Below are 27,522 nucleotides of genomic sequence, written 5' to 3' on the forward strand. Positions count from 1 at the left end.
TGTGACAAATAATGTCTTGGCTTCACCTGAGATAGAGTTAATTTTATTCATAGCAGTTGGTACTGAATTTTGGATTTAGGAGAAAAATAATGTTGGTAACACCCTGACATTTTACTCATTGAGCAGGGTTCACTGCTCTTACAACAGCTTCTTTTCTGCTTTTTGTGCTGCCCTACTGGCAAGTAGAGTAAGGCTGCCCAAACAGCAGATGGGAAGGGACATAACCAGGACAGCTGACCTTAGTGACCAGAGGGACATTCCATACCATATGATGTCATGTTCAGCAATAAAACTGCAGGGAGTAGACCAAGGAAAGCTACTATTGCCAGGGGACTGGCTGGGCATCAGTTAGTTGCTGGTGAGCAATTGCTTAGTGCATCACATCTTCTATGCATTCTTTTCTTTCTTTGTTGCTTTTTCTTTCACTTTTTTTTTTTTTTTTGCTATTGTCTCAACCCATATGTAGTAAATTTTCTCCTCCATCCCTCTGGGGTAAAGGGAGTGAGCAAGCAGTTTTGTGGTGCTTAGCTGCCTGCTGGGTTAAACCACAGTAGGCTTTGCCCTAGGGTCAACAAATACAATCAAAACATACTTTTATTGTATGTAAAAGCACTGAGTGCACTACATGCTTTGTGGGAAATGTTTTGAAGTACTCTTCCAGGAGTTATAAATTCATTTCCCAGAATAATTCTTAAAAATAGTCAGATGCATTGGATGAGTAAGAGGCGTCTCGCTTCAGAAAAAATCCCTTCACATAAAATTAACCCTTACACTCATTCTCATTAACATTCTTGCCTTTCAAATCATAAAATCAGAATCATTAAGGTTGGAAAAGACCTCTGAGATCATCTAGTCCATCTGTTCATCTACCACCAATATTGCCCACTAAACCATGTCTGCCCTGTCCTTAAACACCTCCAAGGATTCTACCACTTCCTTGAGCATCCTGTTCCAATGCATTACCACTCTTTCTCAGAAGAAATCTTTCCTAATATCCAGCATGAACCTCCCCTGGTCCAACTTGAGGCCATTACCTCACTGATTAACTGGAAGAAGATGCCAACCCCCACCTCTCCACAGCCTCCTTTCAGGCAGTTCTAGAGAGGTCTCCCCTGAGCCTCCTCTTCTCTGGACTTAACAGCTCTCTCAGCTGCTCCCCATAGGGCATGCGCTTCATACCCCTCATCAGCTTCATTGTCCTTCTCTGGACACGTTCCAGGGCCTTGATTTCTTTCTTGTAGTGAGAGTCCCAAAACTGAACACAGTACTTGAGTTGCAGCCTCACCAGTGCTGAATGCAGAGGAGAAATTACCTCCCTGCTCCTGCTGGCTGCACTGTTTCTTACAAAAGCCAGTATGCCATTAGCTTTCTTGACCTCTTGAACACTGCTGGTTCACGTTCAGCCAAGTGTTAGCCAACAGCCCCAGACACTTTTCCTCCACAATATGTTCACTGGGACAGCTTACCTAGTGTTGTCATTGATGCTCCATGCCTGGAGACTTTCAAGGTGAGCCTGGGTAAGGCTGTCAATGTTTCTGTTCGTTGCAGGGGTGTTAGACTAGATGGCCCTCAGAAGTCCCTTCCGACTCCAAGGATTCTATGATTCTATGTCTCTTTTACTTCATGACTCTGCCAGGCAAACATGCTTATCATTTTTTATGCAGAGGATCCACTGGTGCTTATGAGACCTTAGTGTAAGGTCCAAAGATCTTAAATCTAAGCATCATTATTGTTTATGTATTTGCAAAGAGGAGAGGTAGAAACTACTGAAAAAATTAACCTGCTTAGTCTTCTTTTTGAACTGCTGGCTGTTAGTGTGTATTCCCTGCATCTAGGTGCCTCCATCTGAAGTAAACTGGCAGTCAGAAAGACTGGATCATGACTTTGTCTGTCAATGGGCTATGCGTCAGTATTAAGCTCATGTGCAGAAGTCTGGGTATCCTGCTGACTGACCCATGCTCAGGTCCGTAACTATCACGGAATTGTTAGAGGCATTCAGTGCATTCAGTGTATCATCTTTTTTGTCACTCACTGCTTATTGTTAATATCTCTTTATTATCCAGTTACTTGATTAAGTGACTGGTAGTGTATGCTTGAAAGACATGCGTCGTTTACGTAGCTGTGTAATCAACTCTTTGTTTTGTAATAATTGAATGAAGGGAGGAAGGAGAAAGAAAAACGTGGAACGAGGACTCCTGTCATGCAATAAAATGTGGGTCTGACTTATTTTCAACCACAAGCTTTCTGTAGGATTCTCCTGCTCGTGCAAGGATCAAATGTGACATTTCTTTACAGTCACTTGGTTTGAGATCAAAAAGTTTTTGTAGCAGTACTCCTCCTCCCTTTGATTGGTTTACCGTTGTTGATGTGTGCTTCCTTATAATTTTATTGCCACAGCAATTTGTGGTTTGAGTTGGATTGGAAGTGAAGAAATTTTTTTCAAGTTGGAGGAAATAGTAGCAATCAGAAAACAGTGGTGTTGTTGCTTGTTTTGCTTTGCTTTGTTTTGTTTTCCACCCTGACCTCATTCATGGTACAATTCTGAAAATAGCTATGCTAATGCAGTGTGAGGATTGACAAGTATATATCCAATCTCAGCACCAGACTGCTCAGATGATGGGTTTAGCAGCAATGCTGCTTCCACAGCAAGGGAGCAAACCAAAGAGATTAGAAATTGTGACATGAAGAGAAGGATGATTTCTTGTCCTGGGAAACTGCCAATTCTGGTTTGTCTTTGGTTACCAGTACCACTTGTACATGATCATGCTGTTAACCAGCCACAACATGATACCATAATGAGTTATCTCAAATAAAGCTGGATATTAAGCATAATCCAGAGAAAATAGGTCATAATTGAATAAGATTAGTTTTTATCAGAAATACAAAAAATGGTGTGTATGTTCCTTTGTTTTCAAGTTTATATTAAGATTGATTTAAATTGCTATAAATGACTACATGTCAACACCAGAAAAAGATTACCTTCCATACACAATAGCAACAGTATTTTCTTGTCAGAGGCTTCTTTGAAGAATGACTCTTGATCAAATTTCACTTACTTTTTTCTCACAGTAACTATTTAATTACTTAGCCTTTTTCTATTCGCTAGTATATCATCTAATTAATCTGCTCTGATTTTAACTGGTGTACAACACTAGAAATTCATTTCACGTTGAAGTCTATCTCTGTTTTGTAGATCTGATAGGTATTCATCACATATTCATATTTTTATTAGAAAATGTTTGGCTTTGGATAGCTGCTAATAAAAACAGAATCAAATGAAATCTGGAATGTGTTATGGCTTCAATACTAATTGAGGTTGAAGACCAGATGGATTTACTGTTGCAATCTATTCTTGACTCATCCATTGGTATCCTCATCCACCAATGGAAAAAATCTCTTCTGGATTTGTGCATTTGTAGAAGGCATATTCAAATGAGTGATTGAATAAGAGTATTTAAAAACATGACAAATTTGTTTCTGTGCGAAGATAATAAAACTTAAAAAAAAAAAAAAACCACTGTATCTTAACATACTGCTTGGGTTAAGTGGAAATGCTAAAAAGATGAAATAAATTCCATTAGAAGTAATAATTACATTTAAATCTTTTTTTGTATATGTATCAAAATCTCTGGCAGATCAAATCAGCTACTACTGTGCATACTGTTGGATCATCCTGTGCTGTCTCTCTCTATGAAGACAGCCATTAGGTGAATGCCATGAAATTTAAAGAATGAAGAGTTCCTACTTTTAGCTTTTTTTTTGCCCGCCTTATTTTGAGGGTTCCCTCCCTTGATTATCAAGGTCTCAAAAGCATAAAACAATATAATCCCAAACTAACCCATGTTTTTATAAGGTAACTGAAGTGGAAGCCTTGCAATTGGTTTGCTGTGTAACTTCAGTTATATCAAATCTCTTTGATCAATGACAAATCAGTCCATTCAAAATATGAAAATATTTGTAACCTAAATCAGATTTTCAAATGTACTTTTCCATTCACAATGTAATTCTAATACGCTGACAACCATTTTTTAATAGCAAGGCACTTGTGCATTCCCATTTGATTTTATAGAATAATTCTATAGACAATACCTTACTTCACAGTTTCATGTTGGACTTCCCAGTGTTTTAATTTTTTATTAGCTAACAACAGTATCTGAATAGTACAGTAATAGAATAGATAAGAAGATTATTCTTTAGCTGAACCAATACAGGTTTTTTTATCTGTGGCCCTTCTGATAATGTTTATATAGAAGTTTTGGAAAATAACTATGTTATGAATCACTTAAAATATTTCTGAATACCATGTTATTAAATTTCCCATGGAACCCAGCTGGATTATAGCAACAGTTTGTTTCCTACTCTTTATCAATAAAATCCAACAGAGAACATGATAGACTTCCAGTGACCTTTTCTTATAAAAAAGTAAAAGCTATATCTATCCTGACTCTACAGCTAATTAAAAAAGGTTTATCTGAAGTTTGATGTGGACTTTGGTTAAATAACCTTTACAAACAGCTTCATTTATACTTACACTGTGTAATGAAACAACAAAGTTCAGTAGTTCAGACACTTTTCCTGTGTAGAACACATATTTTATCAAAACTGGAGCGTTAGAAAGACAAACCAGCATTGAAACTGCTATTTCTCAATTCTGACATGAACACTTGCATTTGCCAAGAAAAATTGTAGTGATCACAGCAAAACTATGGCCTGTATTTCAGCTATGCTAAAATCAAGTTCTGTTTTTTCTTTTAATCTCTAGTAAGTAGTCTACTTCCAGTGAGTGCAGTGAGGCATCTGGATATAGCACCAAGCCTTTCAAGAATTCAAGATTTTCATGTACTTCTTCCCACAGCCTCATAGGATCTTCAGCTTGCAAGTACCTTCTGGTGGGAGTCACTTTATTCTCCCACAAAGCACTAACCAGGCATCATTTTTCTTTTATTTAAATTAAATGAACCTGTTTGTGCCCACTGGTCCTGCTTGTATTAGCTCCATTTGATATAACATGTTTATTATGTTAACTGGGAAGCCACATGATTGCACTTAACTACACCATCAAACCCATGACAAAGCTTCATACATAGCACAAATAAAATGTCTCTTTTTCTGCTGTAATTTTTATGACAAGCTACTTGCCCTACAGACAAGCAGCTTTCTTTTCTGTCTTGTGAACAAAGACAGAAGTCTCTCTGTCAGTCTCTGCCAATTGTGCTTTAAAAGTTGAATGATGTTGAAAATTTCCTTCTGGTTATTGCATGTAGATAGGTCTGAGGTCCAGTTATCTAAATGAAGATCGCCCAGGTTCAGTGCCCTGATCCCTGTCATCAGTTTCAGAGAGAGGTCTTCATTTTGCAATAAAATGTGGTTGCTATCACTTAAAGAACAGAGGAATGAAAAAAAAAGCAAACTTTCAATTGGATTATTGCATACAAATCTATTTCTTTATATAGCCAGATCATCTGCTTGCAACCATGTATTTGCTGCAAGATTATTACTGTGTTTCCAATGTCTGCAGAAGTTTTCCTCCTTATATCTTCCCCTCTGACAAAGAAATACTGAAGGAATATCCCGTTGTGTCCCTCTTCAGAAGTCTTTGCTAGGATGGGGTACTTGAAAAGAGAAAAGAACTAGAGTTATTTTAATTTATCCTCTTAAGTGAAAACTAGCCAGTGCTTTCATAATCTCTAACAAATAAGCATCATTTAGAAAGTAAATTTGGACCAAGTTCATTTTCCAGGAAAGTTTATGCTCTGCTACCTTATTTTGTGGTAGTACCAATGTTCAGCTTACGTAGTTTAGAAGAAAGTGAGCTTGTGTCATTTGCTTCATTAAGGAGTGCAGGCTGATCTGTTGCAAAATAAAAAAAATATTTTTCCTGAGTTTTCTAACTAAAAGTAATCTCCTGTTGCATTACTGTTGATTTCCTTCTTTTTTATGTGCATATAAGACATCCGTTCAGTCTCAGAGGGTTTCCACACTATGAAACAATTTCGACTACTTTTATTTATAGCTTATTGTATGTAGCACAGTATGTATGTGAATTCTAGAACAAATTACATCAATCAGAAAGAATGGATTAATAGAGCTAATTACCTTCTTGTAGTTGTTTTACATACTGCAATTAAATGGGGTATAGCTGAACTCATAAAACTATCCCTTTGTAACAATTAAACATCTCAAATCTATTTATTACATTTAGAGCAATGTCCCTTGATTTAGTAATTGCTGTAAAGGGCTGTAATTGTAGTAGCATTGTGAAAGAACTACAGTAGCTGGTAGTGGCAATAAGAATATTAACTTCTAAAAGATGTGTTTAATTTGATATGGAAGACATAAATTTAAAGCAGTTTTACTAAAAAACAGCTGTGCACAGATAGAAATTTCATTCAGCTTTTGCATTTAAAAATTTTTTCCACTTGACATCCTCAGAAGTACATGCCAGTCATAATAGAGTGCTGTGGAAGTTGCAAGGTTTAATGTGCTCTGGACACTGTAGTTTTTTAAGTACTGCTGGGGTTGGGTATTTTCTGCTTAGGTCTCTATACTGGACCCATCATGTTGGTAAGACTCTGCATTCAAACACTGCATCTGTGACCATCACTTACATACTGATGTCAGCTGTTCTTTTGTTCTTTTTTAGTTTTGTAAGTATGCAATATAATTTTGCTTAGTTTATTCTGAGATTTGTCTTTCACAGAATCACAGAATGGCCAGGGTTGGAAGGGACCTCAAGGATCATGAATCTCCAACCCCCCTTCCACATGCAGGACCACCAGCCTCCTCATTTAATGCTAGACCAGGCTGACCAGGGCCCCATCCAATCTGGCCTTGAACACCTCCAGGGACGGGGCATCCACAACCTCTCTGGGCAGCCTGTTCCAGTACCTCACCACTCTCTCTGTAAAGAATTTCCCCCTGACATCCAACCTAAATCTCCCCTCCCTCAACTTAAAAACATTTCCCCTTGTCCTGCAGTTATCAACCCTTTCAAAGAGTTGACTCCTTCCTGTTTGTAGGCTCCCTTTAGGTACTGAAAGGCTGCAATGAGGTCACCCCACAGCCTTCTTTTCTCCAGGCTGAACAAGCCCAGCTCCCTCATCCTGTCTTCGTAGGGGAGGTGCTCCAGTCCCCTGATCATCTTTGTGGCCCTCCTCTGTACCCTCTCCAAAAACTCTGTCTTTTTTGTACTGGGGGCTCCAGACCTGGACGCAGTATTCCAGATGGGGCCTCACAAGAGCAGAGTAGAGGGGAACAATCACCTCCCTGTCCCTGCTGGCCACCCCTCTTTTGATGGAGCCCAGGATCCCATTTGCCTTCCAAGCCACAAGGGCACACTGCTGGCTCATGTTAAGTTTTTCATCTATCAGGACCCCCAGGTCCTTCTCCACAGGGCTGCTCTCAAGGACCTCTCCTTCCAGTCTGTAGGGATGCCTTGAATTCCTCCGGCCCAAGTGCAAAACTTTGCACTTTGCCGTATTGAGCCTCATCAGGTTCACCCGGGCCCACCTTTCTAGCCTCTCGAGGTCCCTCTGAATGGCATCCCTTCCTTCTACCATGTCGACCGCACCACTCAGCTTGGTGTCGTCAGCAAACTTGCTGAGGGTGCACTCAATTCCATCATCGATGTCATTGATAAAGATGTTAAAGAGCACCGGTCCCAAGACAGACCCCTGGGGGATGCTGCTCGTTACCAGCCTCCACCTGGACATAGAGCCATTGATGACCACCCTCTGTCTGCAGCAATTCAACCAGTTTATTATCCATCAAGTGGTCCACCCATCAAATTTCCTTCCTATGTCTTTCCTTCCTACCCTCTTCCCTACCTTTCTTGACATGCTTTCTAAAAGTTTTCTTAAAATTTCTATGTAGAGTCTTGAAAATTTCACCTGACCATATGTCATTAGCAGTAGGAAAACTTCTGTGAATGATAAAGCCTGTGGTTATCTGCAGGGAAACTAAAGCACAAGGGAACCTTGTGGTTGGGTAGAACATCAGGGCCTTGTAAAATATCTGGCCATCCAGGCAAACATACATTCAGCTGCAAAGCCCAAACCACAGGAATCCCTTTTCTCCTTATTTCTCTTCTTTCTCCTTTTTCCTCCTCACTTCTTACTTTCTACTATTAGAATTATCCTACTTTTTCTAAGAACCTGAAGACACCAAGTCTTGCTCTCCTTAGCCCTGCTCTTGCAAGTTACTCTGCAGTCTATAGGCCAGCAGAGCATATCACTTTCAAATTGAGCAGCCAGGATGTCAGGAGGCCGGAGTTGTAAAGTCTGCTTATTTCTTGATGGAATCACAGCAGTGCATCAGCTGGGAAGTGTCCATGCAGAAGAGGAGAGTAAATAACAGTAAACTTGTGCTCTGACAGCAGTAATCAATCTAGACCTTGTGAACTTGAAGCATCTGACCATTAAGCACTGAGATTTAATGATTAATGATGTTATCATGCTTAAAGTTAAATGGTTTGAATAGCCTTGGTTGACCACTGCAGAACCACCAGTTCTCTACCTGAATGTCCCATGGATCTATTTGCCCACCCGTACTCTGCATCACTACCCTGCAAAAATATCATCTCTAAAGCAATCAGAGCTGTAGCAAATTTTTTTGTAGCCTCTGTTTTTCTGAACTGTGAGAGGAAAGCCTGTAGACTAGATTTGTTTGATATTTTCTGAGTTTTTTTCACAATGTAATTCGAAACAATCACCTCTTTTTAATGTAGTTTCATTCAAAGCTCTGTTTTTCCATTATGTTGCAGAGCTGAAGTATCACTTTTACTAACCAGGACTGGAATAATCTCATATTATCTCCCTGAATGTGACAGTTGAGATCCTGAATTTGTACATTTGTACATTTTAAACCACAGTAAAAATACACTATGTTGTATAATACATGAAAGCACTTTAAAAGCTCATCTCATCATCTTAAGCTTTTTTTCCCTCCCTTCACCCATGACCCCATTCCAATGGTGGATTGAAACCAGGCTTTCTGGCTGCAGCCTTTTGAGATCTGAATTTGATCAGTGATAGAGTGCTGGAATGTTTGATCTGAAGTAGAAAAGATTTATGGCAATCAATATTATTGCACGCAGTCACGCCATCCTTCTTTCCAAGTTACCTGCTGGCTCCATCTCCTCTCCAACCATTCCATCCTACTTACACTTTACTTTAAAACAACTTACTTGCAATTCCATCTCAAAAGAGAGAGTGGTGTTGTGTTGTTTTTGGTTGTTGTTGTTGTTTCTTTAATGATTCGTTCAAGTATGTAAGAATTGTGATCAAAGCATATCTCACAAATTGAAATTAACTACATCTTTAGCCTTGGCCTAAGAGCTATAAACATCTAATTGGAAGCCCTATTAGAAATTAGTGAAAGTTCAGAACTTAATTTATCTTCATTGCATTTTTGGGGGGTAGTAAATAATTTCATACAGACTTTCTGGCTCTGTGTGAGCTTTCCTTTTGGCACAAGTTTACTTAAAAATAAAAATGTGGAACAGACAGTAGCTGCATTTCATAAACCAGTCTATTATTTCAAGTTGATTTTTATTACTATATCTGAACTGGCAGGGAGAAAAAAAATGGCAAGTTTATAAGATAAATTTTCTGTGATGCTTTTAATTTATAAGGAAAATTGTGATTCATTTATAACCACGAAATCATATTGGCAAATGACAACTTAAAAGCACATTTTCACTCCTGTTGATTACCTTATAAACTGTACACAAAGTAAACAAAGTGTGGCCTCACTGAGGCAGAGGATCACCTCCCTCGACTTGCTGGCCATACTCTTTTTAATGCACCCCAGGGTACAATTGGCTTTCATGGCTACAAGAGCACACTGCTGGCTCATGGTCAACCTGTTGTTCACTAGGACTCCTAAGTCCTTATCCTCAGAGCTCCTCTCCAGCAGGTCAGCCCCTAACCTGTACTGATGCAAACAGTTATTCCTCCCCAGGTGCAGGACTCTATGTTTGCCCTTGTTGAACCTCATGAGGTTCCTTTCTGCTCAACTTTCCAGTCTGTCCAGATCTCACTGAATGGCAGGACAGCCTTCTGGTGTGTCATTCACTCCTCCCTTTGTATCATCAGCAAACTCGCTGATGTTCACTCTATCCCTTCATCCAGGTCATTGGTGAAGATGTTGAACAAGACCAGACCATGTACTGGTCACTGAAGAACATGGCTACCTACATGTCCCCAGCCAGACTCTGTACCACTGATCACAACTCTCTATGCTCTGCCAGTCAGCCAGTTGTCAGTCTTATTATCTGATCATCTATTCTATATATACTTTCCTAAGTTTCATTACAAGGATGTTATGGGAGACAATTTCAGAGCATGTTAATTGTAATCTCCTCTGTTGCCTCAAAGAGAACCCTATGAGAGCTCAGTTAGGATCTCTCCTTTCAGCAATGCTGACCTCCTTCTAGCTCCAACCCACTGCAATGTTCCTGTGTTTGAAGGAAGTTTTCCTTTAGTATCAACCTGTTCTGAGTGCTTCAGGGCAGATTTCCTCTTGCTCAATCCATGAATAAGTCAAAGTAAACTTTTGTGAAGTCCAGGTCCTTTTTCTGCTACTTACCTTCCTTACTTCCCTTGGGAATTCTAACTCTTGGCTTTTCTTTGTAAATAACAACAAATGTTTTTCATACTCCATAAGACAAAGGAGAAAGCAATCAGCCAGGGAAACTACAGTAGGGAATAACTACATTTTTTTTTCTATGAACTGGTTGAGATCTAACTCTCTGTTCAATGGAAAATGCATAATGGGAATAATTGCTTTTCTTACTTTATTTTACAACATCCATTCCTGATTTTAAACTGACTGTGTGTTTCCATTAATAGTCCAGTTATTTGGGAAGGAAACACAAAAAGCACCACCTACAGTACTAGTTGGATTAAATATTCTATGGTAGTGTCATGGTTTTATGATTTTTGGTTATTGGTATTCCACGTCATAACATCATGTCGTGCACTGGGAGTTAAACAGTTAATGCTCCAGTTCTGGGTACCTGTCCCAGAAGAAAAGAAGAACTACATACCCCAGAGGATTTTGCATTTAGAGAGGAGATAACCCCTGGCAAGGTCACCTGATTTTCCCTTTTCTCTCTTTTCAATCATCAGGCTCTCCTCCCTGCTGCTCGTCCCGGCTGCACATCTCACCTCAGCATTAGAGTAAGACCTTCGACTTTCAGACACTCTCTCTCATTATATTTGATTTATTAGTTCCAATTCTAATTATATTGTATTATAGCGTGTTATCTTGCATTCTGATATCTTATTTAGTAAATTAGTTTGTTTCTTCTCAGATCATTGCCGCTGTTTTGTTTTGGGCCCATCTCTCTATCCTTTTCCCCTACCCCTTTCCAGGATGTGGATCTGTGAGTCCCTTCACCCTGCTGGTCACAGAATTGGGCCAATCAGCCCAAAAAATGTTGACTGGCAGGTTCACTGATTTATTTTTTTTTATACATTGTTTGCTCAGTTCTTTCTGGAAAAGACATTCTATTCCATTTAGTTCTGTATACAAGCAAAATTGGTTTATCTGTCTGAGAACTACAACACACCATGTCTTCTATTTGATTTGCACTACATATTTTACTGTATTACCTCTTGCTGCAGGGATAGTTGTTGTGTTGTCACCTATGCAATTTATTTCTGATAATTCATTAATTCTGTTCTTCATTTATTGTCTTCAAAAATATGATGGTTTAGTATCTAACTGAGAATGGGGGAAGTTTGGAAGTTAGTTTCCTTTCAATCATTTTATAGTTAATTGAAGTAGGAAAGCTTCTTTTTGTGATATCAAAGTTACGTGAAAATTTCAAGGCTTTTTCAGTGCAGCTTACATTTATGATACATGGGACATGCGACATAATTTTGAATGCAATTGACTTGAGCTAAAGACATAGCATGAATTATCTAACCTGTATATGCCTTTCAAGATGAAGCCATTTGAGGCCAGATTTCTAAAGGTTTTCACAACCTTAAAGTCTCTTCAGGCAGAATATCCAGGAGAGTCAAGCATGAAGAGAATGAATTTTCAGTAGATGTCAAAGAGTTCCACTTGCACTGAAATAGCTAGGCAATCCTCAATGCTTTCATCTTTGTTATCTCTGTGCTCTAGTTTCTCAGCATTGATATGTAGATGGTATCACATAGGTCCTTATTATGGGAGAGCAGAAGAAAACAATCACTGTGGACAGTAAAAGTGAACTTCTGTTGTTTCCATCTTTGTTGCATGCAGAGCTCTTCTTCCCTGTTCCCCATGCTAAGGTGAAAGTCATTTTACTTCATGTCCCAGAGTCCATAGAATGAATGGATGAAATTTCAGGTTTGTAATGGGAGACTTCTGAAGTAGGACAATACATAGACTGCAGTTTCTCTCCAAAACAACAAGCCGTGGAAGTTAGATTATTTAAACAACAAAAAACATATGCAATGCTGAAACCAAGCAGAACTTGAGGGCTGAGTCTAATCATCTGCTTTCATATTGCAAATTGTATTTTTAATTTACATTTAATACAGTTTTCCAAAGAGGAAATTCGCATGTGTTGACAGTATCGAGCCTCTGAAGTTGTATTTGATTCTAAGATTCATGAGTGAACTTTCCAGACCCTTTTCTATGTGGTTTGCACTTCAGTGTGTGTGACACCTGCTATGGCAAGTCTACAAAACTAAAGGAGAGGATATTTTAGAGAAGCTTTTTAATTGTGTTCAGAAAATAATTAGCCAGAAACTAATTATTTGTGTGGAATAAAATTGTGTCCTTCTCTTGAGGTCCCTACTGTAATAGTCTTGCTAATTTTCACTTAATGATAGTAGTGAAATTGTTAAAAGTGGAATCATTTGTTTCTCAGGTTTAATTATTTTACATAAAAGTTAACTGTCCATTAGTAGAACAAGGATGTTCTTGCTCTAAGAGCTGTTTTTTCTGCTTCTAATTTATTTGAATGATGTCATCTATGCTGTTGCTCCTTAGTCTGTGCTTAGTAATTTTAGTGCAACTCCTTCTGGTCATAGAATCATTGAATAATTTGAGTTGGAAGGGACCTTTAAAGGTCATCTAGTCGAACTCTCCTGCAGTGAACAAGGATGCCTACAGCTAGATCTGGCTGCTCAGAGCTCTGTCCAGACTAACCTTTAATGTCTCCAGAGACAGGCCACCCACCATAGACTCACAGAATCACAGAAATGCAGGGGTTGGAATAGACCTCAAGAGATCGAGTCCAACCCCTCTGATAAAGCAGGTGCCTTTTAATAGGTTGCACAGGTAGGCATCCAACCGTCTTGAATATCTCCATAGAGGGAGACTCCACAACCTCTATGGACAGCCTCATCCAGTGCTCTGATACCCTTACTGTAAAGAAGTTCTTCCGCGTGTTAGTACAGAATTTCCTGTGTCCAAGTTTTAGGCAATTACTCCTGGTCTATTCCAGTGCTTCACCAACCTTATTATAAAAGACTTTGTTCTAGTATCCAATCTAAATCTCCCCTCTTTTAGTTTGAAAGCACTTTCCCTTCTCCTATCACCAGAGACCCTGCAAAAGAGGCTGTCCCCTTCCTCTTTATAGTCCCATTTTAGATATTGAAAGGCCATTATCAGGTCTCTGTGGAGCCTTTGCTTCTCCAAGCAGAACAGCCCCAGCTCTCTCAGCCTGTCCTTGTAGGAGAGGAGTGTCATCCATTGGGTCATATTTGTGGTCCTCATCTGGACACATATGTCTCCTGTACTGAGGACTCCACATCTGGACGCAGTACTTCAGATGAGACATCACCACTGCAGAGTAGGGGGGCAAGATCATTTCCCTCGAGCTGCTGGTCACACTTGTATAGGTGCAGTCCAGGATACAGTTGGCTTTCTGGGCTGTGATGGCATATTGCTGACATGCCCAGCTTGCCATCCACCATTACCCCCATGTCATTTGTGATAGCAGGGGTTGCCGCAAGACCTTGCGCTTGTATTTGTTAAACCTCATGAGATGCACCTGAGCCCACTGCTGGAGCCAGTCTAGGTCACTCTGAATGGCATCCTGTCCCATGGGCACATCAACTGCAGCACACAGCTTGATATCATCCACAAACTTTCTGAGGGTGCACTGTTAATTAATGTAGTTACTAAAGAGCATCAGTTCCAATACTGACCCTTGAGGGACACCATTAATCACTCATCTCCACCCAGACATTGAGCCATTGACCACCACTCCCTGGGTATGATCTCACAACAATTTCCTCATCCATTGAACCATAAAATTCTTATCTTTCCCATTTGGAGAGAAGGAGGTTATGGTGGACCACGTCAGAGGCCTTGCTGAAGTTGAGATTGATGGCACCACTGTCTCTTCATTGTCTATCAATGCAATTATGCCATCAACATCATAGAAGGCCACAGAGTGGATCAGGTATGACACGCTCTTTGTGAAATCATACTGGCTCTCATAACCCCTTCCTGTCGTCGGTGTGCCTCAGCATAGTTTCCAGGAGGGTCTGTCCCATGATCTTCCCTTTCTACCCTTCATAAAAATAAGTATGAAATTACCTTTCTTCCAATCACCAGTGACTACACCTGAATGCCATGACTTTTCAGATATAATCAGTGTCTTGGCGACTACATCAGCCAATTTTGTCAGGACTTTGGAATGCATCTCACTGGAGCCGATAGACTTATGGGTGTTCAGGTTAATCAGGTAGCTGTGAATGTAATCTTCATTTAGACTGGGAGGGACATTACTTCCCTAGTCCCCATCTTCCAACCCCTAAGCTTGAGGGGTGTGAAAAGTATTGTGCAAAGAGTAGTTGCCAGTGAAGACCAAGGCAAAAATTTATTCACTGCCTCAGCCTTCTCCTATATTGTTTTAAATCACAGTAGTACCTGTGATTAAAAGCCATGTCTAGATGCATCTTACTTGTTTTACCAACCGTATGTGTAAATTATAACTGGTTAGGTCACTGAGGTAAGTCTATGTCATCTCATTCAGGGTGATAATTGGTACAGAAAGTTACAGCCTTGACTATCATAATCTCTAAACCCTATCTCTAGGATCTTCTTTCTAGTTTGTCAGTCTTCTCCCACTTTATTTTCATACTGACCCCTGCAGTGGACACAGCTGCTTTGCTGCAGTACTGAGCCTCTGCTAGGTTGTCCTGTGTCTGATGTCTGCCTTTGCTACGTCTCGCCAGTCTCAGCAGCTATCATCTGCTGTCTTCTTCAAGCACTTATTCATAGGAAACTCTGGTCAGACTCTCCTCTACTTTGTTTAAATCACTTCTGTGCTCTTTACTCAGCAAGACATGAACCAAAACATTGATAATTCTTCTAAATTCAACAGCTAGGCAAGCTATATTTATTCCATCTTGGTTCAATCTTGCCTAAAATCTGCCTTGTTTTATTTCATTTAGCTCCAGTTGGCCATTGCACACCTAACTTTTTTCACATTCAGAAGGACAGGAGATGGGAGGATGAGTGGATGGTGTTTGCCCAGCCTGAGTCACTGAAAGTTACTAGTGAGTGTCTGGGACCCCAGGAAGGCCTCTCCTGTGCAAAGTCTGGGGCTGTGTAGAGCTTAGTACAGTAAGGCCCTTATCCTCATTTGCAAGTTGTATATGCATCTGCAATAGAGAAGTGAGTACAGATAGTAACACCTTCATATGAGATCTCATACTCTTCTGAGATTTGCATTTGCAATGTATTAACATAGGAAAGCTTTCACAGGTACTTTTTTCCATACGTGTTTTCCACTGTGAAAATTAATCTGCAAAGGTTAGCAAAGGGATATTGAAGTACTGAAATACTGTATAGCTAAGTTACGCAAATTATTAATTGCTTACAGAGCAACTAACTGGCAAAGTGAGAGCAAAGACTGTCACAGAGGTATTTGTGTATGTCAGATACAAAGTGTGCTTGGATCAATACAGTGTAGACGAAGAAATGCACGGCTGAGCTCACCTACCTTTGACACATAAGCCCAGATGGATTTATTCTCCCAGTATGTATGCCTCTTATTAATGTTATTAAAAAATAAGCCTTCAAACAAGATGAAAATATGTCCTTAAACTAAATGTTTAACATTTATTTCCCATCTTATTTTTATTTTTTTGGAAACACAGAAGAGAAATATTCCTCATTCCCCAGGTGGACTATTAGAGGAACAATATAAACTTTGTATTTTAGTGTTAAAAATGTAAACATAGATGAAATGTACTTTGGGGCTCATTTTGCCGAAGCTTTTCTTGGATGATTTCCATCAGCATACTTACTACAATTATTTTCCAAACGTTACCCATGTGATTCTCATTTGCTACATGTTTAATTCCCTGCCTTAAATTAGGGCACTCAGATATTACTGAAGATGGCAGACACCTGAAGATTTGTAGGTTCAACCTGAATAATGGCCCCAGAGTGGTAGCATAGAACTCAGTAAGAACTGGATCAAATTCCATGCTGGATTCAGTCTTGTGCCTTTTGAAGCAAAAAAGCAGATGTTATCCATGGCAAGATACATCATGTATAAAATCAACGTTTTAAAGGTACATTTTTTAATTTATTTCTGGTATTCCACATGCAAAAGCCTAAGGGTTTCCATCAAAAGCAGCTAAAACAAGTTGTTAAAGATCAAAGCAATTGCAGTATAATTAGGGCTAAAATCGAATTGTGTTATTCTTATCCATACTGTGTTATCCATATCCTTACGTCTCTTATTCCTCCTGCCCTAGACATCAGCCACAAATAAAAGCTGTTCAAAGTCAAAATTTGTCAGCTTAAACACTGTCTTTTCAACTACATACTGCTTCACTCCATTGATTTTAATAATGTTTGCCAGTAGTGAAATGCAGAGTCCATCCACTAAAACATCTTTCTCCTATGTGTCTGTCGCTGTTCAGTGTTCACCTCCTGTTTCACTTCCTTGCATACTTTAGAAACATCTGGTTGGATCACAGTGGGATTGACCGGATATGTAGCAGTTGGGGACTCTAATACCCACAACAAGGTGACTTTCTTGCAATCTCAAAGGAATATTAAAAAACTCCTAGAAAAGGGCCAGCAACACCCAAAACATTAAATGCAAATTAAGTTTATCTATTCTAGGCTGGAACTCAAGAGAGAGTATGATTTTTTTTTCTTGGAAGATATGAATGTCATTGGATGTCTGTGGAGATCTTGTAATTCTCTGAAAAATGTTCTGCACAGCACTTTTTAGTCTAAAAATTTTCAATTCGTGTGAGCGAGTATTTTTACTTTTCTATTACTACAACATACTTCCCTAATTACTAAGGAAGATGGTAGAAAACAAAAGTTTCTGGAACACATCTGTCAAAAAGTGACCTTTTCCATCACTATCACTTACATTCCTTCCAGTGTAAGAGGCAGAGGGCAGCCTTGCATTTCTTTATTTTCTATCCTTCTTGGCTATACTTTGTGTTTTAATTCCAGATGTTATGAGACACAAGGTGGGTTATTCAAAACTATTTATTAGCTTGTTAAATTGAAATGCCTTTGCTCTTTGGCCAAGTTTTATAGGAACCCTCAAAACATTGGAGTACCTCACAGGCAGTGCCCTACCTTTATAGATGACATCAGTGCAACAGGACTTGATTTTTCAATATATCTTGGAACATATTTTTCTAACAAGTACACATTCTTACATGTATTTTCTTTCACTTAAATCAGCCAAGTTGTATGCAGTCGTGATTTATGTCTCCCAAAGGATCTTAAGAATTTAAAATCTATAAGCCTGATCCCAAAGTCTTTACTCAGGCAAAATGCCTGAAATAAACTGGAGGATATATAAGGCTTCATATAACATTTGGCCTTGAAGAAAAAATACCATTAACAATGGCAATTAAAGATATCAAAGTTGAACTTTGCCTACATGGGTATATGTATCTAAAAGTAGAGGAGTAATTAAGATAGACTATTACTTATTCCACATGCACAACTTCCAGCAGTTTCCTTGACGGACTCTATCTTTCTGGGAAAAATCATCTGTTCCATCAGAGTGGGCATTTGCGTGCATGTTTATCTTTATTAACATTTTAATTTGGACCAGGAGAGCACTCCTGAGGAGAGCCATCCCCACTCACTGTGACTTTGCGTTGCAGAGCACTCCCCAGGCACATAGACTGACTGCCTTTTGGACTAAGCCAAGCCAGAATATGTGCTCCAGGAGCTGAACTAATGCACCCCCACTGCTTGCTGGCATTTGTTCCACATGGCCAGAATGCAGCTTGTCTGAACCAGCCCCCATCCCCCTGCCATGCAGATAATTTGGAAGTCAGATCCTCAGCACCAATCTTTTTTCTCTCCAGATCTGCTCATATTGGGTTGCATGACTTGCCAGCGTAGATACAGCCACATATCATGTTCCTCATGATCCTACTACAAAGCAGACTGTAACTGCAGCCTCAGCAACTAACCCACAAGTCTGTTGCACATCTGTGCAGTGAAGAAGTCTGTGATATGTTTTTATTTTGTGTGTGTGGTGGTATTTTGTTTTTGTTGCCATCATTTCTTTAAATTCCTATCAGAGAATCATAAAACTAGAATTATGATTTTCTATTATAAAATCTAATTTAATGGAAAGACGTGTTGCTTCTATCTGCCCTGCTCAGTCAGTGTCTCAAGCTCAGTATTTTTAGTAGACAAACCACATGATATATGAACATCTCCTGCCTGGAAAATTAACCCATCTTGATGGTTGAGAAGTTCATTTCACAGAAAATCAGCATCATTTAGGTTTGTTACCTGATAAGTTTCAGTAACAAATGTTTCTGATGGAGTAACTTTTGGCAAATCAGTTATCTGTGCCATCACTCAGTCTCACTGCTATGTCAAAAGTGATTGTGGGTCAGTATCAGGAGGAGGGATGAAGCTTGGACCACAGTAGTTCATGCCTAAAATGCTTCATACTGCAGAGGAACTGCAGGCTAATGCAAATGGAGTAGCACTTATTTATAGCCATTAAGAATATAGTCTGTAAAATTTAAATAAAAGATTGATGTGGTACCTACAACACATTTCAGAAAGTATTCACTCTATATTCAAAGTGTGAACTGCTACAAAGTTGGGATTATCCAAACTAATAGAATGAATTTTTAAGAATTCGTGCCTTTAAGAAGGCACCTTTTTATAAAGTCTTTTCTCAGCCTCGACTCTCTATTAGTCCTTTTCTTCTGAGTGGAAAATTCATGAAATAGAATAACAAGAGAGCACTAGCAAAAGGCAACTGAGACCCCACTGCCTGTACTGTTTTGGAAGTTCCCGAGAGTGAAAAACAATATTGTTGAGGAAGAAGGTTCCATAATGCCCTAAGGTATACTACATTCCCTAAAAATGATTCCTAAGCATCTTTTTTTACTACCCATATTACTTTCAGCATAGTAAGATTACAGACACACTAGTGAGGATTTGCTGGGAGCTATAACAGTCAAATTTTTCCATAAGTTATCAGCACAAAAAAAAAAAAAAAAAGCAGCCTTTTACTAGAAATTGATTTAACACTAACAAAATTGTGCTTATCTTAATGAGTTAATTTAGTGTTCAAGTGGATACCATATACTATTCCCCGAGGCTTTGAATAGAATCTAAAAATACTTGTAATGGATATTTAAAGTAAATTGTCTCTCTCCCATAGTATGGAAACATTAGATCTATGTCTGAATTAATGCAATGGATATTTGAACAGATGAAATGGAAATTTCAGTGGAAATACAGAATGGGCTTTTCAATAAAAGACTGTGTTAATTACATCTTCGGACTTGATTTATGGATTCTTTTATTAATGTATTTCAGATGAAAGGCAATAAACGCGGAAGGCCATGAAGAATTGCTGAAATTGCTTATTATGATTATTTGCCATCTTGGACACTTTTATTGATGCCTTAATGTTCAGAAGCTTAAATCTACCTACCATGATGGAAACAGAAGACAATTGCTCCAGATTATTTTCAATGGCTATATATTCCTTAACGGTACAGTGGTAATAACATTATATATATATATATATTTTTTAAGTAGAAATGGATCTTCCAAAACCTAATTGCAATGATTTAAGATTTTAAAAGTAATTAAATATTTAATCAAGAATTAAACTAATCTTGAAGTCTTAAAATTCATTAAGTCACCTTGGATTAGGTCAAACATACCTGCTTTTTATTGGCAGTGCCTTCTGAAAATGAAATCTGCTCAGATGATAATGGCAATACCTGAGTGGTCAAGGTCAGCAATAAACCAGCACTTTAGTTATGAAGGGAAGAAAGTCCATATTTCAGAGGTATAATGTTTATTTGCATACTGAAACTGTCCCACAACTGGGTGGAAATCCAGTGCATATTTAGCAATAGTATTTTCCCTGTTATTCTAAACAAATTATGTTTACCGATTACATTTACAATCTAATTTACATTTACACTCTAATTACAGATGACATTAAATTCTTATCCTTCTCAGTACAGCTGTCACTAATTACTCTAGATAGGTTAAATTTATTGTAATCAAAACTGTCAGCTAAAGACTGTGCTATGGTTAGCAAATGCACACTGGTGTCAATAATTTCCCAATATTGCAGAGACTTCACAGCAAAATAGTTACATGTTAGGGGAAATTTTCTCAAAAAAAAAAAAAAAAAAAAAAAAGAGATGGGAATGTGTTCCTCAGCCAGAGCTGAAGAACAGTGTCAGAATCTTTTAATCCACTCTTCTGGAGCACAAGTAAAATCACCTTACTTCTAAGCATTAACTGTCTTGATATAAATGCTTTGGTAATCACAGCCAAATCTCACTAACCCATACCACCTGTCTTTTAGGACTTTCAAACTGACTTGCAGTTTGCACTGCTGTTTTATTCTCTGATTTTGTATATTATGAATGCAAAACTGTTGAGCCAATTAAACAGTTCTCCTCAAAGCAAAATAGGATGAAACCACAAATGCAATTTAAGTCTCAACACTCAGGAATATAGAGAAAAAAAATTACCTAATGCTATCAAAATGAAAATGGAGTAGAAACATCTAATGTCTCAATATGTAATGCTTTACCTGCATATCTCCAATCTCCCTTACAGTCATTTGGACAGTGTATTTTACCATACTGCAATATCAGTTAGACATATATTTTAAAAATTAAGAAATGTTTAGGAAATGACACAGTTTAGCCAATGGCAAATAAGTGAAATTAAAACCTGGCCTTTTGCCACTGAAAACAGAGACATACTCCTAATGTGTTGACTCAAAGCTCGTAACATTTCTGGCAAATGAAGCATGAAACACATTGTCAGATGTATAGAGTCTATTACTACAGAAAACTACATTATAGGAATGTTAAGATTGAAGTCAAGCACTCAAAAGTTAAAAAATGCTGCAGTTAGGGATGACAGTAATATTAATTCAACCTACTTGTACGTGTTATAGTGTTACGTGATAATTGCAATAATTATTAAGTGTGTGGAACATCACGTACTTATGAAGGTAATATCCAACTGTTAGTCCAGCTCTGGCTGGAGTATTTCCATCCACCTAATTACTTTTCTTCCATATGGCCAGATACTTAGACCTTGTGTGGTTGCCTCAATGACATCCTTCTGAAAGCAGGGTGGGAGGCACGTGTCTCTGCTAAGCCAGGCTCAGAGCCAGAAGCCATGGTGCCAACATAACCTGAAAAAATAAACCCCAAGAAAAGGAGATAGCCTTGTGTCTACTGAGCTCCGGTCATCTGATTTATTGCAAAAGTTCATTATTCCAGTAATGAACTCTTATCTCTCTATCTGCACCAGAGTTCTTCACGATAAGGTGATCAAAAATTTTAATTAACCTTCTACTAATGTCTACTGCTAAACCCAAGACTATGGTGGAGAGAGAGGTTCTCCAGGGAAAAAAGTACTAATTTGTGAAGCATTACAATAGTATACCAATATTGAATTCAAAGACCGGAAGGAAAAAATCATCACACATTGAATATTTAGATCTCAGGATATAGAACAGCCAGCCATGTAGCTGCCACATGTTTTAGTGCTGGTTTTCACAGGGATGGGTTTCATTGCACTACACAAGTGTGGAATGTGTCTCTTTCCAGATTTCTGGAAGGACCACTTTCATGGCTACAGGCACATCCATTTCTAATTACCAGCCCTCTTCTCCCTTCTACTTTGGCCCAGTCTCCCAGGTCCTGCTTCCGATCTGTCTCATCACATGCCGTTCTGTTCCTCATCTATCTTTGCCTTTGGATCAGATTGTTTCTTCCTTTTCTGCCAAGGCACCATTGTGAATGGCATGCCTGTTGGATAGAGGCTGTTCTTCTGTCTTCTGCTTTTTGTGTAACAACACAAGTCTACCACAGCCCTTCCAGCACTTCTCCCAGGGAAGCACACACACATATTTCCAGTATTCTCAGCCACAAGCATTTGAAAAATCAGGATGCAGACCACAACAAATCAGACTATGTTAAAAAATAAAATAACACTCCTGTTGTTCTTTTTATTAGACTTTTTGGTTTTTAGGATTATTTTTTTCAAACCTTTTTTTTTTTTTTTTGAGAGAGAGAGAGAGAGAGAGTGAATTCAGCATGTCCTCACACCATGTTTGCAGGCTTTTCCCTGTAATACTGTGTGCTGGAAACCTACTTTAAAAAATATTGGCAGCTGAGATTCTCAGCTCAGCAGGACTTCAGAAGCTGGCATTTTGAGAAAGACATAATGTGGTGCAAGAGATGAGCTCGAACCAGGAGCATTGTCAGTTCTGTGCCTTGGCCAGCAAACTGGAGCTGTGTGGGGACAAGGCATGCGTATGGCCCACAGGATCCTTGGAGAATTGTCTGCCAGGCTCCAGCTGCCTTTGCTGAGCACATAGAAATGTGCTGGCCAGAGCTATCTGCATCAACTTTAATTGCAACAGATTTTTATAGGGAGAAAACTGCTCGCCATTTTTGTCTACTTGTGTGATATTACTGGATTAAAATATCTAATTTTAATTAAATTACATATCTAAAAACTTTTGGTTTTTTTCTTCCTCATATTAATATACTATTCCTTGATTTTAAAAACTGTCTCCAAATGTCAAGAGGCTTTCCTACTTTAAAAATCTGGATTTTGCAAAGATATGCTTCTGAAAAAAGACACTTTAAGATTTCATTTTGACATATAATACTTAGAAATAAAGAAACTTGGTACTGAGAATAGGGATTATTTTTTCTTTGTGGTGGTTTTGGGGCCAAATTCTGCCCTGTTACTTTGGAAACCTTTATTTAACAGGAATTGGCAGCTTCTAGATGTAGAGAAAAAGAGGCAAGATAGATTTCATAAGCTTCAAATTTGCACATGTTGAATGTTTTCTACTTATTTGTATGTAAATCTGATTTCAGCTGGTAAACAGAGCTCTTCACAAATTATAGTGATCACAAGTTCACTTCAACCCAGTGTTTGAAAACGCTGACATCCTTGAAACAGTGCGATGGGCCAAACTTTACCTTATAACACTGGAATAAATTCAAAATAATTCAGTGAAAAAAATTAACACTCAATCTGGAATTTAGACTTACCCCAATAAATTCACTCCAGACTGAAGTTAAAGAAGACTGACATCTCAGCAGAGTATCTAGCTGTAAATGCAATTTAATGAATACAACAGTGACTCAAACTATTCAGGAGGAGGACTTATGACTGTTGTGATACTTGCGTCATACAAGTATTATATTCCAAACATGATTTTCTTTTTGCTTCACCTCCGAATCCGTCCCAGATATGGAATAATTAAACTTTTGTATCCTATAAACCTACAGTTGGAGTTCTCATAAACTGCTAAAAAATTACATCAGTCTCCTACATGCAACTCTAAAAGCTATTAAATGCCTACATTATGCTGCACACAAGTGATAAAAGTATGTATGTGTGACACTATGTCTGCTTGGTAGTGGAAAAGGAGAGAGAGATGTTGAAATACCCAATTCTACTATTAAATAATGACTTGCTTATGAGACTCACTGACCTATTAAATACAAACATCTGGTTTAGGTGTTCAGGATCCAAATGAATTACCCACCAAAGACTAACCGGGCATATCAGACCTCAGCCTACTCCCAACAACCAACTCACCCAATATTTCACTTGTGGAAAAAGTTAATGTTTTTTTCAAAGGTGTGGCTAGTTACATAAAAGTTGATTTTTCCAGTACTGACAATAAGGCTCTATGATTTGTGTTACTATATTCTTCAGTTCTGTTTAATGCTACTCTATTAAACTTACCAAACAACTGTCCTCAGTCATGTAGCAATCCCATCTTCTCTGATAATTTGTGATCAGGACTTTCTGGAGCCTGGAAAAGAAGAACCTCGGAACTGTCAAGAAGGGTTTGCATTATTGCTTGGATAAACACTTCTAGGTGATTCAGTGTGAAACAAGAACTTGTAGATGGTGTTGAAGGAGAGGTGACACAAGTTGTAGTGCAGAAGATTTTTGTGATATTAATCTAAAGCCTAATTACTTGTAATTATTCTATTTTTATGCCCCATAACAGATTAGGTCAGTGTTTATCCACATATATGGCTTGTTGTGTCCATGCCCAATTGTTCTGGGAGGGAACTGCTCAAATGCCTGCTGAGATCTGCTGAGGAAGAAGTATCATTATGCATCCCTTTGCTCTGAGCTGGACTGATATCTATTCTCAACATATTGTTGCTGCTGTATAGATTCACCGAGAGACAATTATCCTTGCCTTTGCAAAAGCAGAAAACAACCCATTGGCATTGCATTGCAGAGAACAAAGAAGGAAGTGTGCCACTGCTGGGTGTTTGGCAGATATAAAGAGATGTTTGCTCAGAAGTGTGCACTGAGCCTGCCTCCCTGGCAGAGAAAAGCTGTGTCTGTGTGCAAACCAGGTGGCTTCAATTCCTGTCTAGCCATGCTCAGATCTCAATTATCCGGTAAGTCATCTGCGTAGCCTATGATCCTGGGTCCTTTAACCCGGGGGGAGAGATTGGATTTTCTAGTTAGAATAAATGAGCTGGCTTCAGAAACAGTCATAGCAAAACTCCTGTCTCCAGCAGGTAAGCTGAATGGCTTTTTCTAACTGGAGCTGCAGTCTGCCCCTGGCACTACCTGCAGAACAACATCTGCGTGGAGACTGGCAGAGTGGTGGGAAGAGTGGCTCTGTGGTCTATAAGCCTTGGATTCTTTTTTCTCCAGTTTTGTCACATTCCCCTGTTAGCAAGCCAAGTTTTGTTGAAAGAGAGAAGAATATGTTGTCTCACAGAAAAATGAACACTGGAAGAAAATTCCCAGCCCTGATAAAAACACAGCTAAGCTATCTTTTTGCCTTGGTGAAGGAATGCAGTGCTGTGTGTGAGGATGTGAGGATGGGGAATAGAGAACAGGTATAAATACACTTTAGCAAATACATGACATCTGTCTCTTCCATGTTCTCTATGAGAGACGCTTTACTAATGGCCGTGCATCATATTCTTTCTTCCTTTTCCACTCACTCTTTTCTACTCCTTAGTTTTCATCTGCTAGACATGCTTTGAAAACACAATCTATGCATGCTCCAGTTTGCAGACTAGCTACTTGCAGACTACATGCAAAAGACCTGTATGTAAAAAAGTAAGTGTTAACTCAGTATCAGCTAGCCTCATCTGCTTACATGTTTTATCTGATATATTTCTGTTGGACTGCTGACTTGCTGGAGTGAGATGGCTTTCTAAAACTACACTGAAATAGCAAAGAAAAAAAATTTACAGGATCCACAAAAACAAATGATTATGCAAAGAGATGTCAGTGTATTTTCTTTGGGGCCTTAAGTAACTTTTATGGTACAAAACTAACCAAATTTAGGCAGTACTGCAAAATTTAGCATACCATTAAGTGGGGCCACGGTTATGAAAACTTTAAACTTATCACAGTCAATCATCATCAGCAGCAATGCAAAAATAGTTGTATTTATGGACAGGAAAACATTTCAGATAAACACATTAATAACTGTTTAAAAATTCTTGTTGTTGCTGTTCCTGTTTATTAGTTACTCTTCAAATAGGTTAATTTGAAAATGCTACTGGACTGCTTAGGGCTGTTCCATCAAATACTATGCAAAGTCCCCAAACACTATAGGACTGAGGTAGATTAGTAAGCCAATTTAATAACTTATATTTAATATAGGACAATGCAATAAATTTAAACAATTCACATACTCAAGCTGTTTGTCCTTCGTCAATAGGTTTTCAGTAACTGACGGTTTAACCAACGCAAATGACTTTATTTAATCACGTGTAATTTTGGAACTTTGGATGAAGTGTTCCCACAATATCTGCAAATGTTATAAAGTTGAAAAAAAAAAACTACAAAGTACCCTATTTTAAAGCTGAATATTTTAGGATTAGAACAAGATATGTAAAATGAATGAATGTTGAACATATTACAAATTGTGAAAATATTGGGCAACAGCTTTTTCCCTTGTTTGCCTTTGAGATGCAGGTAAGATGTGTATCAGGACGATGGGAAAACTGTTTGATCACAGAACACATCCTGCTACAGAATTTTGAAATATTGTGGACTATGGCCCAGAGCCAAAATGAATCCAGTATTCACATTTGTTGTACAAAGCTGTTGTTCTATAGGTGCCAGGTTCATTACATATTATCCTCTTAGACACTGACATATCTTCTTGTGTGCTAGAGGTTCTTCACTTTTCGTATGTACAGAACTGCCCTGATCCCAGCAACCACTTCTTTCATTTCTTGTCTGGGATCCAGGATCTAGAAGGCTTAGAAAGTGAGCTAGTACTTGCTAAGCTCCATGGCCAAAGCTGTGGTTCCCTGGACAAAGTCAGTGGAAAAAGCTGTTGCCATCCCTTTCTCCAGCCAATTGTTTTCATTCTGCACTGCCCTCTCAGCTCCTTTTCCTTCTCCCTTGTTTACCTTGCATCAAGGGAAAGACTGTAAATTAATGCACTGAAGTCTTCAGAAGGAATTTACATTCCCTTCTGAGGATGCTTAACCAGCCTCACAGTAGTGAAGCTGCTGAATTTCTTTCTCAATTTCAACCTGTAAGATCCTTGTCCACTTGCTAGTCTCTAGTCCAAGAGACTGCTAGGTAGATGTTCTACCCCACATTTGGTGCAAGCCTGAACAGGACAACAGGAAAGGTCAAACGCCCAACATCAACAAGTAAGACTTGAGGATTGTAATGTGATGATAAAAAAGACACAGCAGTCTCAAATTTTGCATCGTGTTCCTGCAGCCAAGCAATTCATCAGCAATATGGGGATACATCCAAGAATTGTAGGGTAGTTAAAATTACGTCTGAAACATATTTGCTGATAAAAATAACTTTGAAAATATTGGCTGAGAGTAAACAGTGAAATATTGTTTATGAGCTGTGGGTATCACGAAGCACCAGCTCTGAAAGGTGTGAATCCTGATCACCTCAACATCCAAGCTACCTTTGAAACCCAGTGATTACCTGCAAAATGTTCTTTGGGGGTACAGAAACGTTTCAGTACCCAAACAAAAATTACCTCTCACAGCCTATGTACTCAGGGAG

The 27,522-nt window shown here is 38.7% G+C and overlaps 1 protein-coding gene and 1 long non-coding RNA gene across 8 annotated transcripts in view; one reads left to right on the forward strand and one right to left on the reverse strand.

Moving 5' to 3' along the window:
- The window catches only part of C3H8orf34 (chromosome 3 C8orf34 homolog), a 193,070-nt gene extending 173,109 nt beyond the window's left edge, over positions 1 to 19,961 (forward strand). For all 3 annotated transcript variants that reach the window (XM_031604863.2, XM_090137683.1, XM_090137682.1), the window contains one exon: positions 19,795 to 19,961. In XM_031604863.2, coding sequence (XP_031460723.2) covers positions 19,795 to 19,808 — 14 coding nt within the window. In that variant the 3' untranslated portion in view covers positions 19,809 to 19,961. The remainder of the gene's footprint in view (positions 1 to 19,794) is intronic.
- Positions 5,433 to 27,522, reverse strand: part of LOC116236277 (uncharacterized) — a 35,326-nt gene continuing 13,236 nt past the window's right edge. The window contains exons 2-7 of one of the 5 annotated variants that reach the window (XR_016465203.1): positions 24,235 to 24,304; positions 23,532 to 23,591; positions 21,459 to 21,652; positions 20,148 to 20,207; positions 5,794 to 5,850; positions 5,433 to 5,612 (exon numbers count right to left, since the gene is read on the reverse strand). This is a non-coding gene — a long non-coding RNA (uncharacterized LOC116236277). Of the gene's footprint in view, positions 5,613 to 5,793; positions 5,851 to 15,850; positions 16,465 to 20,147; positions 20,208 to 21,458; positions 21,653 to 23,531; positions 23,592 to 24,234; positions 24,305 to 27,522 lie in introns of those variants that run through there. The other 4 variants (XR_016465205.1, XR_016465204.1, XR_004168519.2 and 1 more) reach the window with 4 other exon arrangements.

The sequence above is a fragment of the Phasianus colchicus genome, chromosome 3, assembly GCF_987193195.1.
Source record: "Phasianus colchicus chromosome 3, bPhaCol1.hap1.1, whole genome shotgun sequence".
In the NCBI taxonomy this organism is placed as follows: domain Eukaryota; kingdom Metazoa; phylum Chordata; class Aves; order Galliformes; family Phasianidae; genus Phasianus; species Phasianus colchicus.